We start from the raw sequence: 17,664 nt of genomic DNA on the forward strand, positions 1-17,664 counted from the left end.
AAAACATGCCATAAATCAAAGACTAATCAACAAAAAGAGTGCAGAAAGGGGGTTGAAGAAGGGTAGAGTACAGGGCGAGTCAGGAGGGCACAATACTGGGATCGGGGGGCACAATATCGGTTCTAGGACAGCTTTGTAAAAAGTGTGACTGTCCTGGCAAATCTGGGACAGTTGGGAAGTATGATATAATTCAAGATTGTTATGGGGCCCCCATGCACCCGAGGGCCCCTGGGCATTGCCCAGGGGTGCCCATGCATTAAGACAGCCCTTGAGAAGGACTAATATGCATCTGAATTAAAACACAGCAATGGTGATACATAAAATATACAAAGTTACTCTCACTTTTGACAAATCTTCAGTACTGGAAGAGTAGAAGAAGCCTTTGCCCACATCGCCACCTGCTGGCTGTGTAAAGATTTGCTTGTACAAAGTCGGATAATGTACAGTAATGCACACATTTCCAAGAGTGGTTGGAATTGCCTGAAATTTGATGTGTATATAGCTAGTATACATTGTAGTTTCTGGAGTCCACATTTTATCATGTTAGATCACCAAGAACAACGCAGGTCCTGTTCCCGCCTGAACCGTCCCTGCAATTTGAAGAGGCGACTTTGGTGCAATTTTAGAGAGTAATGTCACCAGCACAACAAGATCTCCAAAAAATGAGCCCAAAACTTGAATTAGCAATCACATTATTACAGCAGAAAACAACGTTTCCTAACCACGCAGGACCATGTGACCAGGTGCGATTTGAGCGCCATACACCGCAATATTAAATCACAAAATTCACAAGCAAGTCTCAGAGAAATCGCAAGCAAGTTGCATGACTTTGGGGTCGCGGCAGTGTGAACCGACCCTTACATGTTCCCCAGCAGGACCCTTTCACGTGTTCTGCGGCGCCCCCCCCTTCTGCCATCTTAGGCACACCGCAGTAGCGGAACACCAGGGCTCCCCTCACATATGTGACCTTTGCGACCCTGGTAGTTCCACCACTGACATGAGCTTCTTCTGGGGCAGAGTCATGAATTTTGGCCCCAACAGATTTTAATAGGAGAGTCTGGGGAAAAAAGGTGAGTAAATGCCAATTTATCACGTTTCTTGCCTAGTAACTGGCTTTCCATTGAAAAAAAAAAAAAATTGCTCAAGACTAAAACACAAAGATATCAGCTCTAGTGTGGATGGGGCCTCGAATGGAAGTGAGTGACCACATCTGCCCTCATTAAATCGGGACCATGAGACCCTGTTGTGACAGACCCAACCGGACAATACCCAACCGGGACAGACCCAACTGGGGAAGTCCCAACTAGGACAGACCCAACCGGGACAGACCCAACCGGGACAGTCCCAACCGGGACAGACCCAACCCGGACAGTCCTACCCGGGACAGACGCAAGCCGGACAGACCCAACCGGGACAGACCCAACCGGGACAAGGGCTTTTGGAGGGGACTGCAGGCTAGCCTCTTTCCTTACTGACTATGGGCCCTGGCTTTTAAGAGAGCAATGTTCTTTAGGAAGTGTGTACCTGGGGGGACCCTTGGAGTAATGTTACTTTGGATTCAGGTCCATGTCTCCCCAAAACACATAGACTTTGGGAATCTGGGCCCGGGATCCATGTTTAGGGCCTAGATGCTCCATTACCAAAAATGACTGCTATCTATTCCAAATCAAGTTCTATTGGGCTGAAAATACAAATAAAGTAGCTTTCATTGACACCCCACAGGAGGAGCCTCTTGCTTTGTGTTTTAGGAAATGCTCCAATATATACACCACACAAGAATGTTTGTAATCCTTCATATTACATGGAAAGAAAACTCTTCAAGGTCCAATTCTTCAGTGTGATGAGAAGTCTGATATAAAGCATCTTATCCCACTGATGGACCGTACCTTGAAGAGTTTGCCTGCATACTATTACATCATAGCAAAGATTATAAAAATTGTTGTGTTGGTGCAGTGCTGGTGCCGGCAGTAAAACAGCGCTATTTTTATCGGCGCTTTACCGTTGTTTTAGCGTCGCTATTCGGGCGCTAGCGGGTGGGCAGTTTGGAAATGTGGTCACCCTAGGTCCAAGGCGCTACTAGTAAGGGGTACCTAATAAAGGGGGTCCAACATGCTACTAGCAAGGGAGACCTAATAGAGGGGGTCCAACCCACTACTAGGAAGGAGGACCTAATAAAGGGGGTCCAACGTGCTACTAGCAAGGGGTACCTAATAAAGGGGGTCCAAGCCGCTACTAGCAAGGGAGACCTAATAAAGGGGGTCCAACACGCTACTAGCAAGGGAGACCTAATAGAGGGGGTCCAACACGCTACTAGCAAGGGAGACCTAATAAAGGGGGTCCAACCCGCTTCTAGCAAGGGAGACCTAATAAATGGGGGTCCAACCCGCTACTAGCAAGGGAGACCTAATAAAGGGGGTCCAACACGCTACAAGCAAGGGAGACCTAATAAAGGGGGTCCAACACGCTACAAGCAAGGGAGACCTAATAAAGGGGGTCCAACCCGCTACTAGCAAAGGGGACCTAATAAAGGGTGGTACAACACGCTACTAGCAAGGGAGACCTAATAAAGGGGGTACAACACGCTACTAGCAAGGGAGATCTAATAAAGGGGGTCCAACCCGCTACTAGCAAGGGAGACCTAATAAAAGGGGTCCAACCCGCTACTAGCAAGGGGGATCTACTAAAGGGGGTTCAACATGTTACTAGCAAGGGGGACCTAATAAAGTGGTCCCAACCCTCTACTAGCAAGGGAGACCTAATAAAGGGGGTCCAACACGCTACAAGCAAGGGAGACCTAATAAAGGGGGTCCAACCCGCTACTAGCAAGGGGGACCTAATAAAGGGTGTCCAACCCGCTACTAGCAAAGGGGACCAAATAAAGGGGGTCCAACCCACTACTAGCAAGGGGGATCTAATAAAGGGGGTCCAACCCACTACCAGCAAGGGGGATCTAATAAAGGGGGTCCAACCCGCTACTAGCAAGGTGGTCCTAATAAAGGGGACCCAACACGGTACTAACAAGGTGTACCTAATAAAGTGGCCGGTGAGGGTATATATATATATGCATATAAATAAGCATTAGGGAACGCCTACAGATAAAATGGCAATAAAATATGGCAAGCAACCGTGACAATCTGACGGGAACCTGCTTTCAGAACACGAATAACTCTCTGAAAATACATAACATTTTTTTTGCAAGGCACAGTAATGAAAGTTGGCATGTTGGGGCACGCAGTCCTCCAGCCAGCGAGGCGCCAACCCTTTACCCAAGACAGCTCTTCACCGAGCACACAAGCGGCTGGGTCACCCTCCTTATCCCTCTGGATTACCTGACAAGAAGGGGTGACAGGAATACAAAGGGCCGCGTCATGATTACCTGCTCACTCTTTGTAGTGGATTAGTCTGGAGTGTCGCGGGTTTTGAGCCGCGTTGAATGCCGCTCTGCCGAGGCTTTTAGCTGCGGATCACCTTCTTGAAAAAAAAAGGGGGCGATTATTGTATTAAACGCTTAAGAGAAATACAAAGCTGCCATCTAAAGTGATTAAAGGAGTGATTGTGGCCTGACATATCCTCTCATAGGGGGAAGAGCAGGCCAAGTGTTACCACAGGAACTCCCTTGCTTGACTGTTGATCTTACTAGCATGCGGTGGTGGCTGGTGTTTTTTTTTTTTTTTTTGGGGGGGGGGGGCAAACAAACTGAAAAATACTGAAACTGTGCCCACCATATGCAGCCACTTGTGCCCATCATATGCAGCCACTTGTGCCAATATATACAGCCACTGTACCCATCATATGCAGCCACTTGTGCCCAATATATGCAGCCACTGAGCCCATCATATGCAGCCACTGTGCCCATCACATGCAGCCACTTGTGCCCATCATATGCAGCCACTTGTGCCCATTATATGCAGCCACTGTGCCCATCATATGTAGCCACTTGTGCCAATATATACAGCTAATTGTGCTCATCATATGCAGCCACGTGTGCCCATCATATGCAGCCACTGTGCCCCATCATATGCAGCCACTTGTGCCCATCATATGCAGCCACTGTGCCCCATCATATGCAGCCACTGAGCCCATCATATGCAGCCACTTGTGCCCATCATATGCAGCCACTTGTGCCAATATATACAGCCACTGTACCCATCATATGCAGCCACTTGTGCCCGATATATGCAGCCACTGAGCCCATCATATGCAGCCACTGTGCCCATCACATGCAGCCACTTGTGCCCATCATATGCAGCCACTTGTGCCCATCATATGCAGCCACTGTGCCCATCATATGTAGCCACTGTGCCAATGTATACAGCCACTTGTGCTCATCATATGCAGCCACGTGTGCCCATCATATGCAGCCACTGTGCCCATCATATGCAGCCACTTGTACCCATCATATGCAGCCACTTGTGCCCATCATATGCAGCCATTGTGCCCATCAAAACGCAGCCATTGTGCCCATCATGTGCAGCCACTTGCACCCATCAAACGCAGCCCCTTGTGCCCAGTATATGCAGCCACTTGTGCCCATCAAAATGCAGCCACTGTGCCCATCATGTGCAGCCCCTTGTGCCCAGTATATGCAGCCACCTGTGCCCATCATGTGCAGCCCCTTGTGCCCAGTATATGCAGCCACTTGTGCCCATCATATGCAGCCACTTGTGCCCATCATATGCAGCCACTGTGCCCATCATATGCAGCCACTTGTGCCCATCATATGTAGCCACTGTGCCCATCATATGCAGCCACTTGTGCCCATCATATGCAGCCACTGTGCCCATCATATGCAGCCACTTTTGCCAATCATATGCAGCCACTGTGCCCATCATATGCAGCCACTTGTACCCATCATATGCAGCCACTTGTGCCCATCATATGCAGCCATTGTGCCCATCAAAATGCAGCCATTGTGCCCATCATGTGCAGCCACTTGCACCCATCAAACGCAGCCCCTTGTGCCCAGTATATGCAGCCAGGCCAGTATATGTGCCAGGCAGCAGCTCCTCTCAGTGCAGTGAGTGCACCAGAGCGGCGGCGACCTCCGCTCCAGCGTGTGTCTCCTCCACTGAGTCCGCTCCTCTTCCTAAGCGTCAGCCAATCAGGAAACAGGTCTGACACCCTGCCTTCTGATTAGCGGGGAGGAAAGTTAGTGTGAAAATAGCGAAAATGTATTCATTTTAGATAGCTTGTCTGAGCTTCTAGAAAGCAGGAGGCCAGGCGCCGAACTTACACTATGTACAGCTCAATGAAAGCTGATAGGAGGGAAGGGACACCTCCCCCTTTCTCACGGCAACCGAGCTGAGGCTGTCAATCACAGGCTGTGTGCTGGAGCTCCCTCTCGTCACCTTTTTATCTCTTGGTGTCATTAAAAAAAACTTGTCAGAATCGATTCATGCTGCTAGCAGAAAGAAATGACACGCAGTGCTTTGGACTGAGACAAATACACACTATAAAGGGATATGCTTGGTTTAGACCCCTTTTCACACTGAGGCAGTTTTCAGGCATTTTAGGGCTAAAAATAGCACCTGAAAAGCGCCCAAAAACTGCCTCCTATTCGTTTGAATGGGTGCTTTCACACCGGGGGACGGCGCGTTTGCGGGGCGGGAGAAAAAGTCCTGCAAGCGGCATCTTTGGGGTGTGTTTGGAGCGCTGTAAAAATCGCTCCAGAAGTGCCCATGCCCATTGAAATGAACGGGCAGCGCTTCCAAATCGCCTTAAAAGTGCTTCAAAAGAGCCCTAAAACGGGTCTTTTAAAAAAAAAACAAAAAAAAAACACCCAACAAAAAAATAAAATCGCCCGCTAGCACCAGAAAAGCGCCGCTAAACCGCCACTAAAGCACCGCAAAAAACTATGGCCGATTTTGCGGCTGTTTTAGCAGCGCTTTAGTGTGAAAGGGGTCTTATATTAAATGTCTCTAAAGGATTACACCCACTTAAACCACCCTTGCCAACCATATAACTTACCTATATGGCAGCAAGGTGGCACTGCTGCGCCGGATCATGTACTTAGTTCGTGACCCGGCAATTCTGAGTAGGGTGGCCTGCTCCCGCTGTGATTATACACAGCGGGAGCGTATCTGCAGGTATTGATTTGACGTCTGCCGGCACTCGCCAATCATTTGGTACACAGGCAGAATGGCAATCATCCTATGTAAACAAGGCAGGTCGCTGTTGTTGTCAGGAGGGAAGGCATGGATCCGGTGTTCCTGCAAAGCAGAGGCATGGGTCCATGTCTTCCCCTAGTAAAAGCACCTCCCCCCACAGTACAAAAACACTGGCTAGGCACACAGTTAACCCTTCGATCGCCCCCCTGATGTTATCTCCTTCACAGCCACAGTGTCCTTAGTACAGTGACAGTGCACAATTTTTAGTGCTGATCGCCGTATTAGTGTCACTGGTTCCCACAAAGTGTCAGAAGTTTCAGTTAGTGTGCGATTTGTCCGCCTCAATAGCGCAGTCCCGCTATAAGTCGCTGATCGCCGCCATTAATAGTAAAAAATAAAATAAAATAAAAATTCCAGTATATAGCCAATAGTTTGTAGACGCTATAACTTTTGCGCAAACCAATCAATATACACTTATTGGGATTTTTTTTTTTTTTTTTTTTTACCAAAAATATGTAACACAATACATATGGGCCTAAATTCATGAAGAAATGTGACATTTCCTTTTTTTTTTTATTGGAAATGTTTTATAGCAGAAAGTAAAAATTTTTTTTTTTTGTCAGTCGTTTTTTTGTTTATAGCGCAAAAAGAACAAAATGTTCTGTTTTAAATGTTGAAAATGTAATAAAAATAATTTAAAAGACAAAAAAATTTTTTTAAAAATAAAAAAACACTGCAGAGGTGATCAAATACCACCAAAAGAAAGCTCTATTTGTGGGGAAAAAAGGACATAAATGTGATTTAACTGCGCAATTGCCAGTTAAAATAAAAACAGTAAAAGAAGAAATGGCACCACACACCCCAGCAAAAAAACGATCCAACGTGAATTTATTAGAACAAACTGGTATACGTGAAAGAAAAAGTGGCTGCGCTGACAGTAATACCCCCGTTGATATACCAAAGAAAAAAAAATGAATTAATTAATAGATAATGTACTCTAAATAAATAAGTGAACAAACAAATGTGATCCCACAACCAATATGGAGTGAATAAATAAAATTTAATAAAATTAATTAAATATATAATCAATACCAATTATTAAAAATGATTGAAAATTAATAAGAATAAATGAGTAAAAATAAACGAATAAAAAAAAAAATCTCAAGTGATAATAAAAAAAAAAAAAATTTCTTGAGTAGAAAATTAAAATAATACTCCAAATGATAAGTGAATACGGTGAATCGTGCAATCTTCCGTCACCAGTAAATGTAGACCACCATAAGAAATGCGCGCTTACCAGGTGGCAAGCATCAAACGCTTGCAAACAACACCCGGCAGGGTCCCAATAGCAGATCCCAATCATAGGGACTCCCAAACGTAGAGCAATGGTCACTCAGAAAAAACAGCAAAGGGACTTCCCATAGTGTAAACCTGATATATCGGCACTTCCTGTACCAGTGACTGTGCCCTCCTGTGTGCCACTTTGTACTGTTGGGAAGGGGGAACTCCGTACTGGGGGGGGGAGAAGGTCGTTTTTATTCGTAAGCCAGCCTAAGCCTTGTACTCTTCAATAGGCATTCCCAAACCTCGCCAAGGGGTGGGTGCCACGGTCGTCTTTAATATTGATTGGACTCTGAGCAAAATTTTTCATGCCCCCCCCCCCCCCCCATGCAGTTTCACTCTCCATCTGCTCTGAGACATACAATAAATAACAGCTAGACTTAAAATTAGTTTACTGTATCAGATCAGGCACCATTGTGATTGGTTGCCAGTGGTTACAGCATATCATTACTGCTTACTGACTGGTTGCTAGAGGTTACAGCACACATTTCGGCTCACTGATTAGTTGCTAGAGGTTACAGCATATGCTCTCTGCTTGTTGATTGGTTGCTAGAGATTACTGTACAGTAATACTGCTCACTGATTGGTTGCTAGAGGTTGCAGCACATCATCTCCTCACTGCAGGGGGTGCATGGTATACATACGAATGCCGCCTTTATTTACATATCATTGCCACCGGCTGCAGCTATTTACTTATGAATGAATTTACTTATGAATGCTGTCGCTATTTACATATGATTGCCGGTTATTTACACGTAAACACAGGGTCTGCAGGTGCTTCATCTCTACAAATCAATAGGGCAGAGCTGGGCAGCATTAGTACCAGCACTTCACACTGAGATATTGGCACACAGCACAGGACCAAAACTTCAAAGGACAAGGGAATTTAAACTGGGATAGTTGGCAAGTATGAGGCAGCTGCTTTGGGCCCGACAACAATGAAGGGCCCAGGGCAGCTGACCCTTTTGCCCTGCCTTAAAGACGGCCCTGGTGTCCCTGGTAAAACACAGAAGACAGTGAAGACCATTTTCTGCACTGCTCACTTCCTGTGCCGATGACTGTGCCCGTCTGTGTGCCACCTTGTACTGTTGCGAAGGGGGGAACTCTGTACTGGGGGGAGAAGGTCGTTTTTATTCGTAAGCCAGCCTAAGCCCTGTATTTTTCAATAGGCATTCCCAAACCTCACCAAGGGGTGGGGGGTGCCAATACCTGCACCTGGGGGGGGGGGGGGGGGGCACTGTCTGGTACTCATCGACCTGTTCCTGGTAAAACACAGAAGACGGTGAAGACCGTTTTCTGCACTGCTCTCTTCCTGTGACGATGACTGTGCCCTCCTGTGTGCCACCTTGTACTGTTGGGAAGGGGGAACTCTGTACTGGGGGGAGAAGGTCGTTTTTATTCGTAAGCCAGCCTAAGCCCTGTACTTTTCAATAGGCATTCCCAAACCTCGCCAAGGCTTGGGGGGTGCCAATACCTGCACCTGTGGGGGGGGCACTGTCTGGTACTCATCGATATGTCCCTGGTAAAACACAGAAGATGGTGAAAACCATTTTCTGCACTGCTCACTTCCTGTGCCAATGACTGGGCCCTCCTGTGTGCCACCTTGTACTGTTGGGAAGGGGGGAACTCTGTACTGGGGGAGAAGGTCGTTTTTATTCGTAAGCCAGCCTAAGCCCTGTACTCTTCAATAGGCATTCCCAAACCTCGCCAAGGGGTGGAAAAAAGAAATGCCGGCAACAAAAAATAAATACAATTATATATATATATAACAGGGGTGCTTATCCTTCTCCATTCTGTCCAAAACACGAGAAAAAAAAAAAAAAGAAGAAAATCCATTTTGCTTTAGATACACTTTTATTTGAGTTTCTCAGCTCGGCAATTCTACACTTGTCCTTCGTCAGCTGTGGACTTTCCTGAACCTTTTAAAATAAAATGTCCTGAAATGATGGAGTCCATTTCCTAAAGGCAAATAGACTTTGCACTTGACAAGGGCATTTGCTCCAGGGCTTATTAAATGAGGGGAAAGTTCTGCTGACTTCCCTTATCCAATCACATTCCTTGCATGTGATCGATTGGGTATTCTTTGCAAAGTGAAGCTTTAGCTAAATTTACTAAGCTCCGGAGCAAAAACTGCACCTGCAAAGTGCAGGATTCTATAGGCCTTTAATAAATCAACCCCCACTGATTTGGGGCAAATTTATCCTCATAGTGCACCCAGTCGGTTCTGTTTTGCTTGTTGCAGAAGCAAACACAGAACTGCAGATTTGCAATAAAAGATATTCGCTTACAAGAAGTTCATTGGCGCCATCTAGTGGTAGTTTTAGAATAAGCAAAGGGGTGCGCAAACTGTTGGCATTATATAAATCCTGTACAATAAGAAACAACTAATGTAATATGTTACTAGATAAAGCGGTTTCAAAGCCTTACGTTTTTCACCTTAAAGCGGTGTTCCACTCCCAAAAAAAAAAAAAAATATATATATATATATTAAAAGCCAGCGAATACACATACTGCAGCTGTTGGCTTCTTTTAACAATAGGACACTTACCTGTCCTGGAGTCCAGCAATGTCAGCACCGCAGTTGAGGTTTCCATCAGCTGTTGGGTGCTCCCGCTGCCATTGCGGATAAGGGTACCTGGCAGTGTAGCCTTACAGCTTCCACCTGGGAACCCTACTGCGCATGTGTGAGGGCCTGCTCCTCTCTCCTACTGTCCCGACGACAGGGAGAGGAGGAGGGAGCCCCGCTGTGATGTCACGGGCCGTGGCCTGGACTCCCAGAAGTGGGAACAGGACACCTGTCAAAAACAGGTACCCTGTCCCCCCTCCCCCCGAAAGGTGCCAATTGTGGCACCGGAGGGGGAGAGGAGACAAATGAGCGTAAGTTCCACTTTTGGGTGGAACTCCACTTTAATGCATTCTATGGTGAAAAACCTTCTGTGCTGCAGCTCCCCCCTTCTTTTTCTTAGCGGAGCCCAATCCAAACCAGCGATGTGCATGAGAGCAGCGGCTCCAACTGCTGGTTCCCTCTGCATTGGACCGATTGATAGCAGCGGTAGCGTTTGGCTCCAACTGCTGTCCAGGGCTGTCTTTCCGAGCAGGCACAGCTGGGCACGGCCCAGGGGCCCCAGAGGCACATGGGGCCCCATCAGGGCCAGTCGGATATAGAGCAAAGCTATTGGAATTGCCTCCGCTACGCTCATTGTCAATACACAGCCCCGCCTCCTCCTAACCCTGTGCATGCGATAGACAGAATGCGCATCCAATGCTGGGATGTGTTCTGTCTATCACAGACGCGGAGTTAGCAGGAGGCGGGGCTGTGTGTGTGACGGCGAGCAGAGCGGAGGCAAGTTCATGTAAGCTGTAACAGTGGCTATCAGCTCTGCAATGGGGGCACAGTGAGGCTGTTATGGGGGCACAGTGAAGCTGCAATGGGGGCACAGTGAGGCTGCAATGGAGGCACAGTGAGGCTGCAATGTTGGCACAGTGAGGCTGCAATGGGGGCACAGTGAGGCTGCAATGTTGGGCACAGTGATGCTGCAATGTTGGGCACAGAGAGGCTGCAATGTTGGGCACAGAGAGGCTGCAATGTTGGGCACAGTAAGGCTGCAATGTTGGGCACAGTGAGGCTGCAATGGGGGCACAGTGAGGCTGCAATGGGGGCACAGTGAGGTTGCAATGTTGGGCACAGTGAGGTTGCAATGTTGGGCACAGTGAGGCTGCAATGTTGGGCACAGAGAGGCTGCAATGTTGGGCACAGAGAGGCTGCAATGTTGGGCACAGAGAGGCTGCAATGTTGGGCACAGTAAGGCTGCAATGGGGGCACAGTAAGGTTGCAATGTTGGGCACAGTGAGGTTGCAATGTTGGGCACAGAGAGGCTGCAATGTTGGGCACAGTAAGGCTGCAATGGGGGCACAGTGAGGTTGCAATGTTGGGCACAGTGAGGTTGCAATGTTGGGCACAGTGAGGTTGCAATGTTGGGCACAGTGAGGCTGCAATGTTGGGCACAGTGAGGCTGCAATGTTGGGCACAGAGTGGCTGCAATGTTGGGCACAGTGAGGTTGCAATGTTGGGCACAGTGAGGCTGCAATGTTGGGCACAGAGTGGCTGCAATGTTGGGCACAGTGAGGCTGCAATGTTGGGCACAGAGAGGCTGCAATGTTGGGCACAGAGAGGCTGCAATGTTGGGCACAGTAAGGCTGCAATGTTGGGCACAGTGAGGCTGCAATGGGGGCACAGTGAGGTTGCAATGTTGGGCACAGTGAGGTTGCAATGTTGGGCACAGTGAGGTTGCAATGTTGGGCACAGAGAGGCTGCAATGTTGGGCACAGAGAGGCTGCAATGTTGGGCACAGTAAGGCTGCAATGGGGGCACAGTAAGGTTGCAATGTTGGGCACAGTGAGGTTGCAATGTTGGGCACAGTGAGGTTGCAATGTTGGGCACAGAGAGGCTGCAATGTTGGGCACAGAGAGGCTGCAATGTTGGGCACAGTAAGGCTGCAATGGGGGCACAGTGAGGTTGCAATGTTGGGCACAGTGAGGTTGCAATGTTGGGCACAGTGAGGCTGCAATGTTGGGCACAGAGTGGCTGCAATGTTGGGCACAGTGAGGTTGCAATGTTGGGCACAGTGAGGTTGCAATGTTGGGCACAGTGAGGCTGCAATGTTGGGCACAGTGAGGCTGCAATGTTGGCACAGTGAGGAATTATACTTTAATCCTTGAAAGTAGGTGAGAAAATTGGGACAGGCTTGTAGGGGCCCCAGTGCATTTCTTTGCCCAAGGGCCCATGATGCTGTTAGGATGGCCCTGCTGCTGTCAACTAAATCCGGTGACATGGATCGAGTCGCGCTGGTCTGTGTCAATGGCTGCAATAGCGGGACTCAGGAGTGAGCATGCACAGGTGCCCCCAGGAGGATACACAGCTTTCCGTGGGGGCACCTGATGAAGAGGAGAGGCCCGGAAGTGCCGGCGGAGGACCCCAGAAAAAGACGATCGGGGGTGCTCTGTGCAAAACCGTTACACAGAGCAGGTAAGTATAACAGGTTTATTGATTTAATTTTTTTTTAAAAAGGAAGGATTACCACTTTAGTATAAAAGATAAAAATGATGTTTCTTGCTAGCTTACAAAAATCATTCCATTACCACATTTAGTAAAAAATGTTATCTTGGATATCTTGGACATCCCACCCTAGATCCTTCAATTTTTTTAAACGAATGCAAATGCTAACTTACCCCAGAGCCTGAAATAATCTGTTCAATTAACGAAGTAATAGGCGGATGAAGAATACTATCTATGTTATCCTCTACTCTGAATTTCCTATATTGTTACCCTCCCCCTTCCCAATGTTATTCCCTTACTTATAGTTGTACAGGCTGACTAGCGGCTTGAAATGGGGTGACCTCCCCCAGACCTACAGCATGAACCCATTTGGGGTCGGCTGGATTAGGCCATCAAGATTTGAACGAAACCTATTTTATATGCCTTTACCATGTTTTTTATTACAAATGATATGTACCATTTGCAACAATCTTAATTGTTATGTTCTCTTTTGATAAAATAAAAAATGTATGGATAAAAAAATAAAAAATGATGCTTCAAGTTTCAAGAATACAATATATCAAAATCTTAAAGTATAATCTCCTAATTCCTGTAACCCGCCTTTTGTACATAATTACATTTATTTCTCTACTTCTTTCAGTACATGACAAGTCATTTATGACACAACAAAATGCCACCCGTTACAAAAAATAAAAATAAAAACACCATTTATTAAAGATGATATGATAAAAACAACACATAAATACAGTTATAAAACCTAAATGTCATAAATTCTTGCAATCACAAAAGGATATTCATTTTATTTCAAATGTTGATAGATGCTCCTCTATAGGGGGCAGAATTTTCAAATGTTTGATGATTTATAGTTTTCCCCACTTAATAGGAACTTGTGGGGATAGCGGTTGCTGAGTTTTTAAAGGAAGCAGCCCCTCCCCCTCCCTCCCCTCCATGTTGCTTAAAGTGGTTGTAAACCCTTACAAACCACTTTGACCTACAGGTAAGCCTAGATTAAGGCTTACCTGTAGGTCCAAGCAATATCTCCTAAACCTATATGGTTTAGGAGATATTTGCCCGAAAATGGGCACCGCTGTCTATGGCGCATGCGCCGTAGACAGCGGCGCGCAGGCGCACTGAGCGCGGCATTCTCCGCGACGTAGCTGCCGCGCATGTCGGCTCCCGTGCGTATGCGCGGGAGTGACGTCATCGCGGCTTCGCCGAATGACAGCGGCGGAGCTGCGAGACCCCACCAACAAGATGGATGCGGCGGACTACAGGGGACAGTGGCGACTTTTCTGGCTCCTGTGTCAGGTAAGTGACACATAATGGGCTACTATGCGATGCGATGCGATGCATAGTAGTCCATTATACTTTGCCTTTGCAGGGAATGAAAGAGGAAGTAAACGCATCAGGGTTTACTTCCTCTTTAAAGTGAAGCTGTGCTTTGCCCATGCAAAACAAAAGCAACAGGATCACTTAATTGCTTCCCCCTGGCTGCTCAGAATTCCCTTCACCGTAGTCCCATGTAGCAAGGGAGGTGAGGAAGCCCTGTATAAACTCCAGGTTTTGCTCCGTTTAGAGCTTATACAAGGCTCAGGATTCTGTGGGAGGAAACCAGAGTACCCCCACACAGGCACAAACATGCAAACTCCAGGCAGGTAGTGTCGTGGTTGGGATTCAAACCAGCGACCCTTCTTACTGCTAGGTGAGAGTGCCAACCACTACACCACTGTGCCGCCCGTAATCCTTTTTAATCCTTATATCATATTTACTGGTCTGCGGTGACTTTCTGGTTTCTTGCCTAAAGCAAATTATGTCATACATCCCAAGAGTTTTCAGTGGGGGTGGGGGACATGTTTTTTCAGCTAAGCACACTCCCCTGTGTGCAGGGCTGAGCTAAGGGCAGATGGATTCCAGGATGTAAATGCTACATGAATCATCTGCCCTTACTCAAGTTGGCCACAGCTAGAAATGCGGGGGGGGGGGGGAGGGGGGGAATGTTTTTCAAAGTGATTTCGCAAAAAAATAAAGCATGGAGACATGCATGGGGGGGGGGGGTTGTTTACTTTGAATATTAAAAATGAATGAAATAGTGTTGTTGGTTTGTGGTGCTCAGATGCAGTGTAGTTCCGCTTTTAAAATGACACTAAAGGATTTATTTTTTTTTTTTTAAATGACAAACATATCATACTTACCTCCACTGCGCAGCTCATTTTGCACAAATTGGCCCCGAACATCCATTTCGGGGTTCCTCTCGGCGGCTCTCGCGTCTCCTCCCCTCATTAGATAATCCCCTTGGAGAAGCGCTCTCCCGAGGGGGTTACCTTGCGGGCGCGCTCCCGAGTCCAGCATTCAGCGTCCATAAAGGCCGAATGCCGGACTCGGCCCTGCCCCCCCTTTGATTGACAGCAGCGGGAGCCAATGGCTGCGCTGGTATTAATCCAGCCAATCAAGAGCCGGGGGAACCCATGGAGAGAGGGACAGCGGAGACGCTCCAATGGAAATTGGGGGCTCGGGTAAGTAAAACGGGGAGGGGGGGAGGGGTAGGGGGCCGGTGACTGCAAGGTGTTTTTTTACCTTAATGCATAGGATGCATTAAAGCGGTTGTAAACCCGCTGGTCCAATCCACGCCAAGGGAGCTGACATGTTCCCTCTGCGTTTCTTCTGGCCACTCACAGCGCTGGAGCCGCGATATCGTCACACCCACGCATACACGCAGGAGATTTCTTCCCGGCAGGGTCCAGCGTCTGCCGGGCTTTCAGCCGAGAATCCCCTGTGCGCATGAGCCCCTGCAGCCAGCGGCACATTGCGAGGGGAATATCTCCTAAACCGTACAGGTTTCGGATATATTTTTTTTTACCTACAGGTCAGCCTTATTTAGGTAAAAGTCCCAAAAAGGACTATACAACCACTTTAAGGTGAAAAAAAACACGAGCCTTTACAACCCCTTTAAGTCAGCCATTTCTTAGCTAAAAGTGGTTTTAAAAGGTTTTTTTTTTTTTTTTTTTTACCCTCATGCATTCTATGCGTGAAGGTAAAAAACCTTCTACTCGCTGCAAAACCAACTGCAAAGAGCAGGAGGAGGTAAGTATTTATTTTTTTTTAAATAAATAAAAACAAAGCTTTAATACCACCAAATAAAAATGTTAAAATTTAAATTAATACATTTTTGCGAGAAAAAAATAAAATAAAAATAAAAAAAATCACTAATGTCACTGACGATTCTTAAGGCAGTTTATTGGAAACATTCTATATCCTGAGCTAGAAGAAAAGATTGTTTAGGCTGTTGAAACGATCCTTTTTGTGTCTCTCAGTAGAACTCTTTGGCTTGCAGACTTGGTGCAGCAGAAGCAACATTTGTTGCATTAAAATATGTCTTTTTTGTTTTGTTACGCAATACACAGGATCTCCAAATCATCCCTTCAGGTCCTATCGGGCACTACAGATCTTAAATATCCACAGAGCATCAGGCATTCTTTCCGGATTCCCTAAAGATTCAGCAACCATCCATATTAGTTCTTGCTCTTGTTCGTCTAAGATTGGGTCGTATGTTGCCATTTTTCAGGGTTTGAAAGAGGAGAGGGAGAGAGGGAGGGAGAGAGGGGGAGAGGGGGAGAGGGGGAGAGGGGGAGAGAGGGAGAGAGGGGGAGAGGGGGAGAGAGAGAACGAGAGAGAACACCAGGAACGTGTATACCCACCACTTGGCCAGGTGCCTTTGGGGTTGGGTAGGGTACCTTGCAACACACACAAAATCGTAAGATCGATGATTGGCTCTCAACGTCTTGCGAAGAAGGAAAGGTCCATAATGGAGCACCGCTAGCTTGGCAAGAGATACATACACTGCAGAATTAAGCCTTAAAATGCCCAAATTTGTACAACAGGTAGAACAAATTCATAAAAGGTGTCTCCAGACAGCATTCCGAGGCCCTCTTCTCATTTCACAGTTTTTATTAGATTGTAAGGATGCGATGAGGAGCTCTTCTCCAGCCACCTTCAATAAGTTATCAGGAGCAGCTAGATGAGCTGGAGTCAGAGGTGGTCGATTGCTCCATTCTTTGGTACCGAGGGCTAGAAAAGCGTTCCCCGCAACAAGTACTCCATACCGGTCTTCCAGAGAGGAACCTGAAACCACAAAACCCCAAAAAAACGTTAATTTCACGAATGGCTTCGTAAGGGTTCCAACATAGAATTTGGTGGGGATCATTCCATTAAAGTAGCCTCTCTCAACCTTTTAAACACAGAGGAACCCTTGAAATAGTTCTCCGGTCTCGGGGGAACCCCTGCTAAAAATGAGAAATCTACAACTCATGATACATTAGTGTGATGGTCAGTGGGAAGAATGGTCCTTACACTTGTGGTCATTGGGAAGAATTACCTGTTTACAGATAGCTGAAAAGATCAATGGTGTCGGTAGGAACTTATCCGAGAGGCAGAAATGGCCCAATGCTGAAGGAACCCCTAGCAACCTCTGGAGGAACCCTAGGGTTCCACAGAACCTTGGTTGAGAATCACTGCATTAAAGGGTCACTTAGATCTGGCAATAGATCAAGGGGAGCGTACACACCCCTAAGGTTTTTCTCTTGGTTGACCATCTTTCAGACTTGGGTTTGTCTTGTTGGACATGTTACTGTCTACATAGACGAGAGAACCAGTCATAGATTTCTAGTAAGGTCTTCTCTACAGGGAAAGAAAAAGTGATCAGAGGAGGTTTTCAGAATCCATAAACTAGGGGTTCCTGATTGTGCCCAAAGACAAGAGTCTGTCCTCTTACATTTATGGATACATTAGCAGAAAAAAATGCATTTGCAGTGGTGTCAGTGTCACTATGGGGGTGTGGACCCAGGTGACACTCGCCAGAGGTAGGTAGGCATATATATATATATGCAAGTTGCCCCCCTGTACGTATATATGCGTGTGAGAGGCCCCCTGACTGAAATGAGGTGAAAAACACTGGAGGAGGGGTGGTGACCTCTGAGGTTGGTTGTCTGCCCCACCTCCCCATTGTTGGACAAGTCAAGATCGCTCCTCCTCCTGGACATAGTGACGTCATCACGTGGCATGGGCCCCCCCCCCCCAATTGTCCTAGTAAGGGGCAGTTGTTGATGGCGACCAGGTAAGAGACTCTCTTGGGGGGAAAGGGGTGCAGGGGAATTGCATGCAATG

The 17,664-nt window shown here is 47.1% G+C and overlaps 1 protein-coding gene across 1 annotated transcript in view; it reads right to left on the reverse strand.

Annotated features, from left to right (window-relative positions):
• Positions 1-13,194: 13,194 nt before the first annotated feature.
• SLC2A10 (solute carrier family 2 member 10) overlaps positions 13,195-17,664 on the reverse strand; it is a 35,076-nt gene continuing 30,606 nt past the window's right edge. Inside the window, exon 6 of the mRNA XM_077460604.1 lies at positions 13,195-16,623. Coding sequence (XP_077316730.1) covers positions 16,506-16,623 — 118 coding nt within the window. The 3' untranslated portion in view covers positions 13,195-16,505. The remainder of the gene's footprint in view (positions 16,624-17,664) is intronic.

This window comes from Lithobates pipiens, unplaced genomic scaffold (assembly GCF_037356315.1).
Source record: "Lithobates pipiens isolate NorthernLeopardFrog02 unplaced genomic scaffold, aLitPip1_a1.2 Scaffold_28, whole genome shotgun sequence".
Taxonomy (NCBI): Eukaryota; Metazoa; Chordata; class Amphibia; order Anura; family Ranidae; genus Lithobates; species Lithobates pipiens.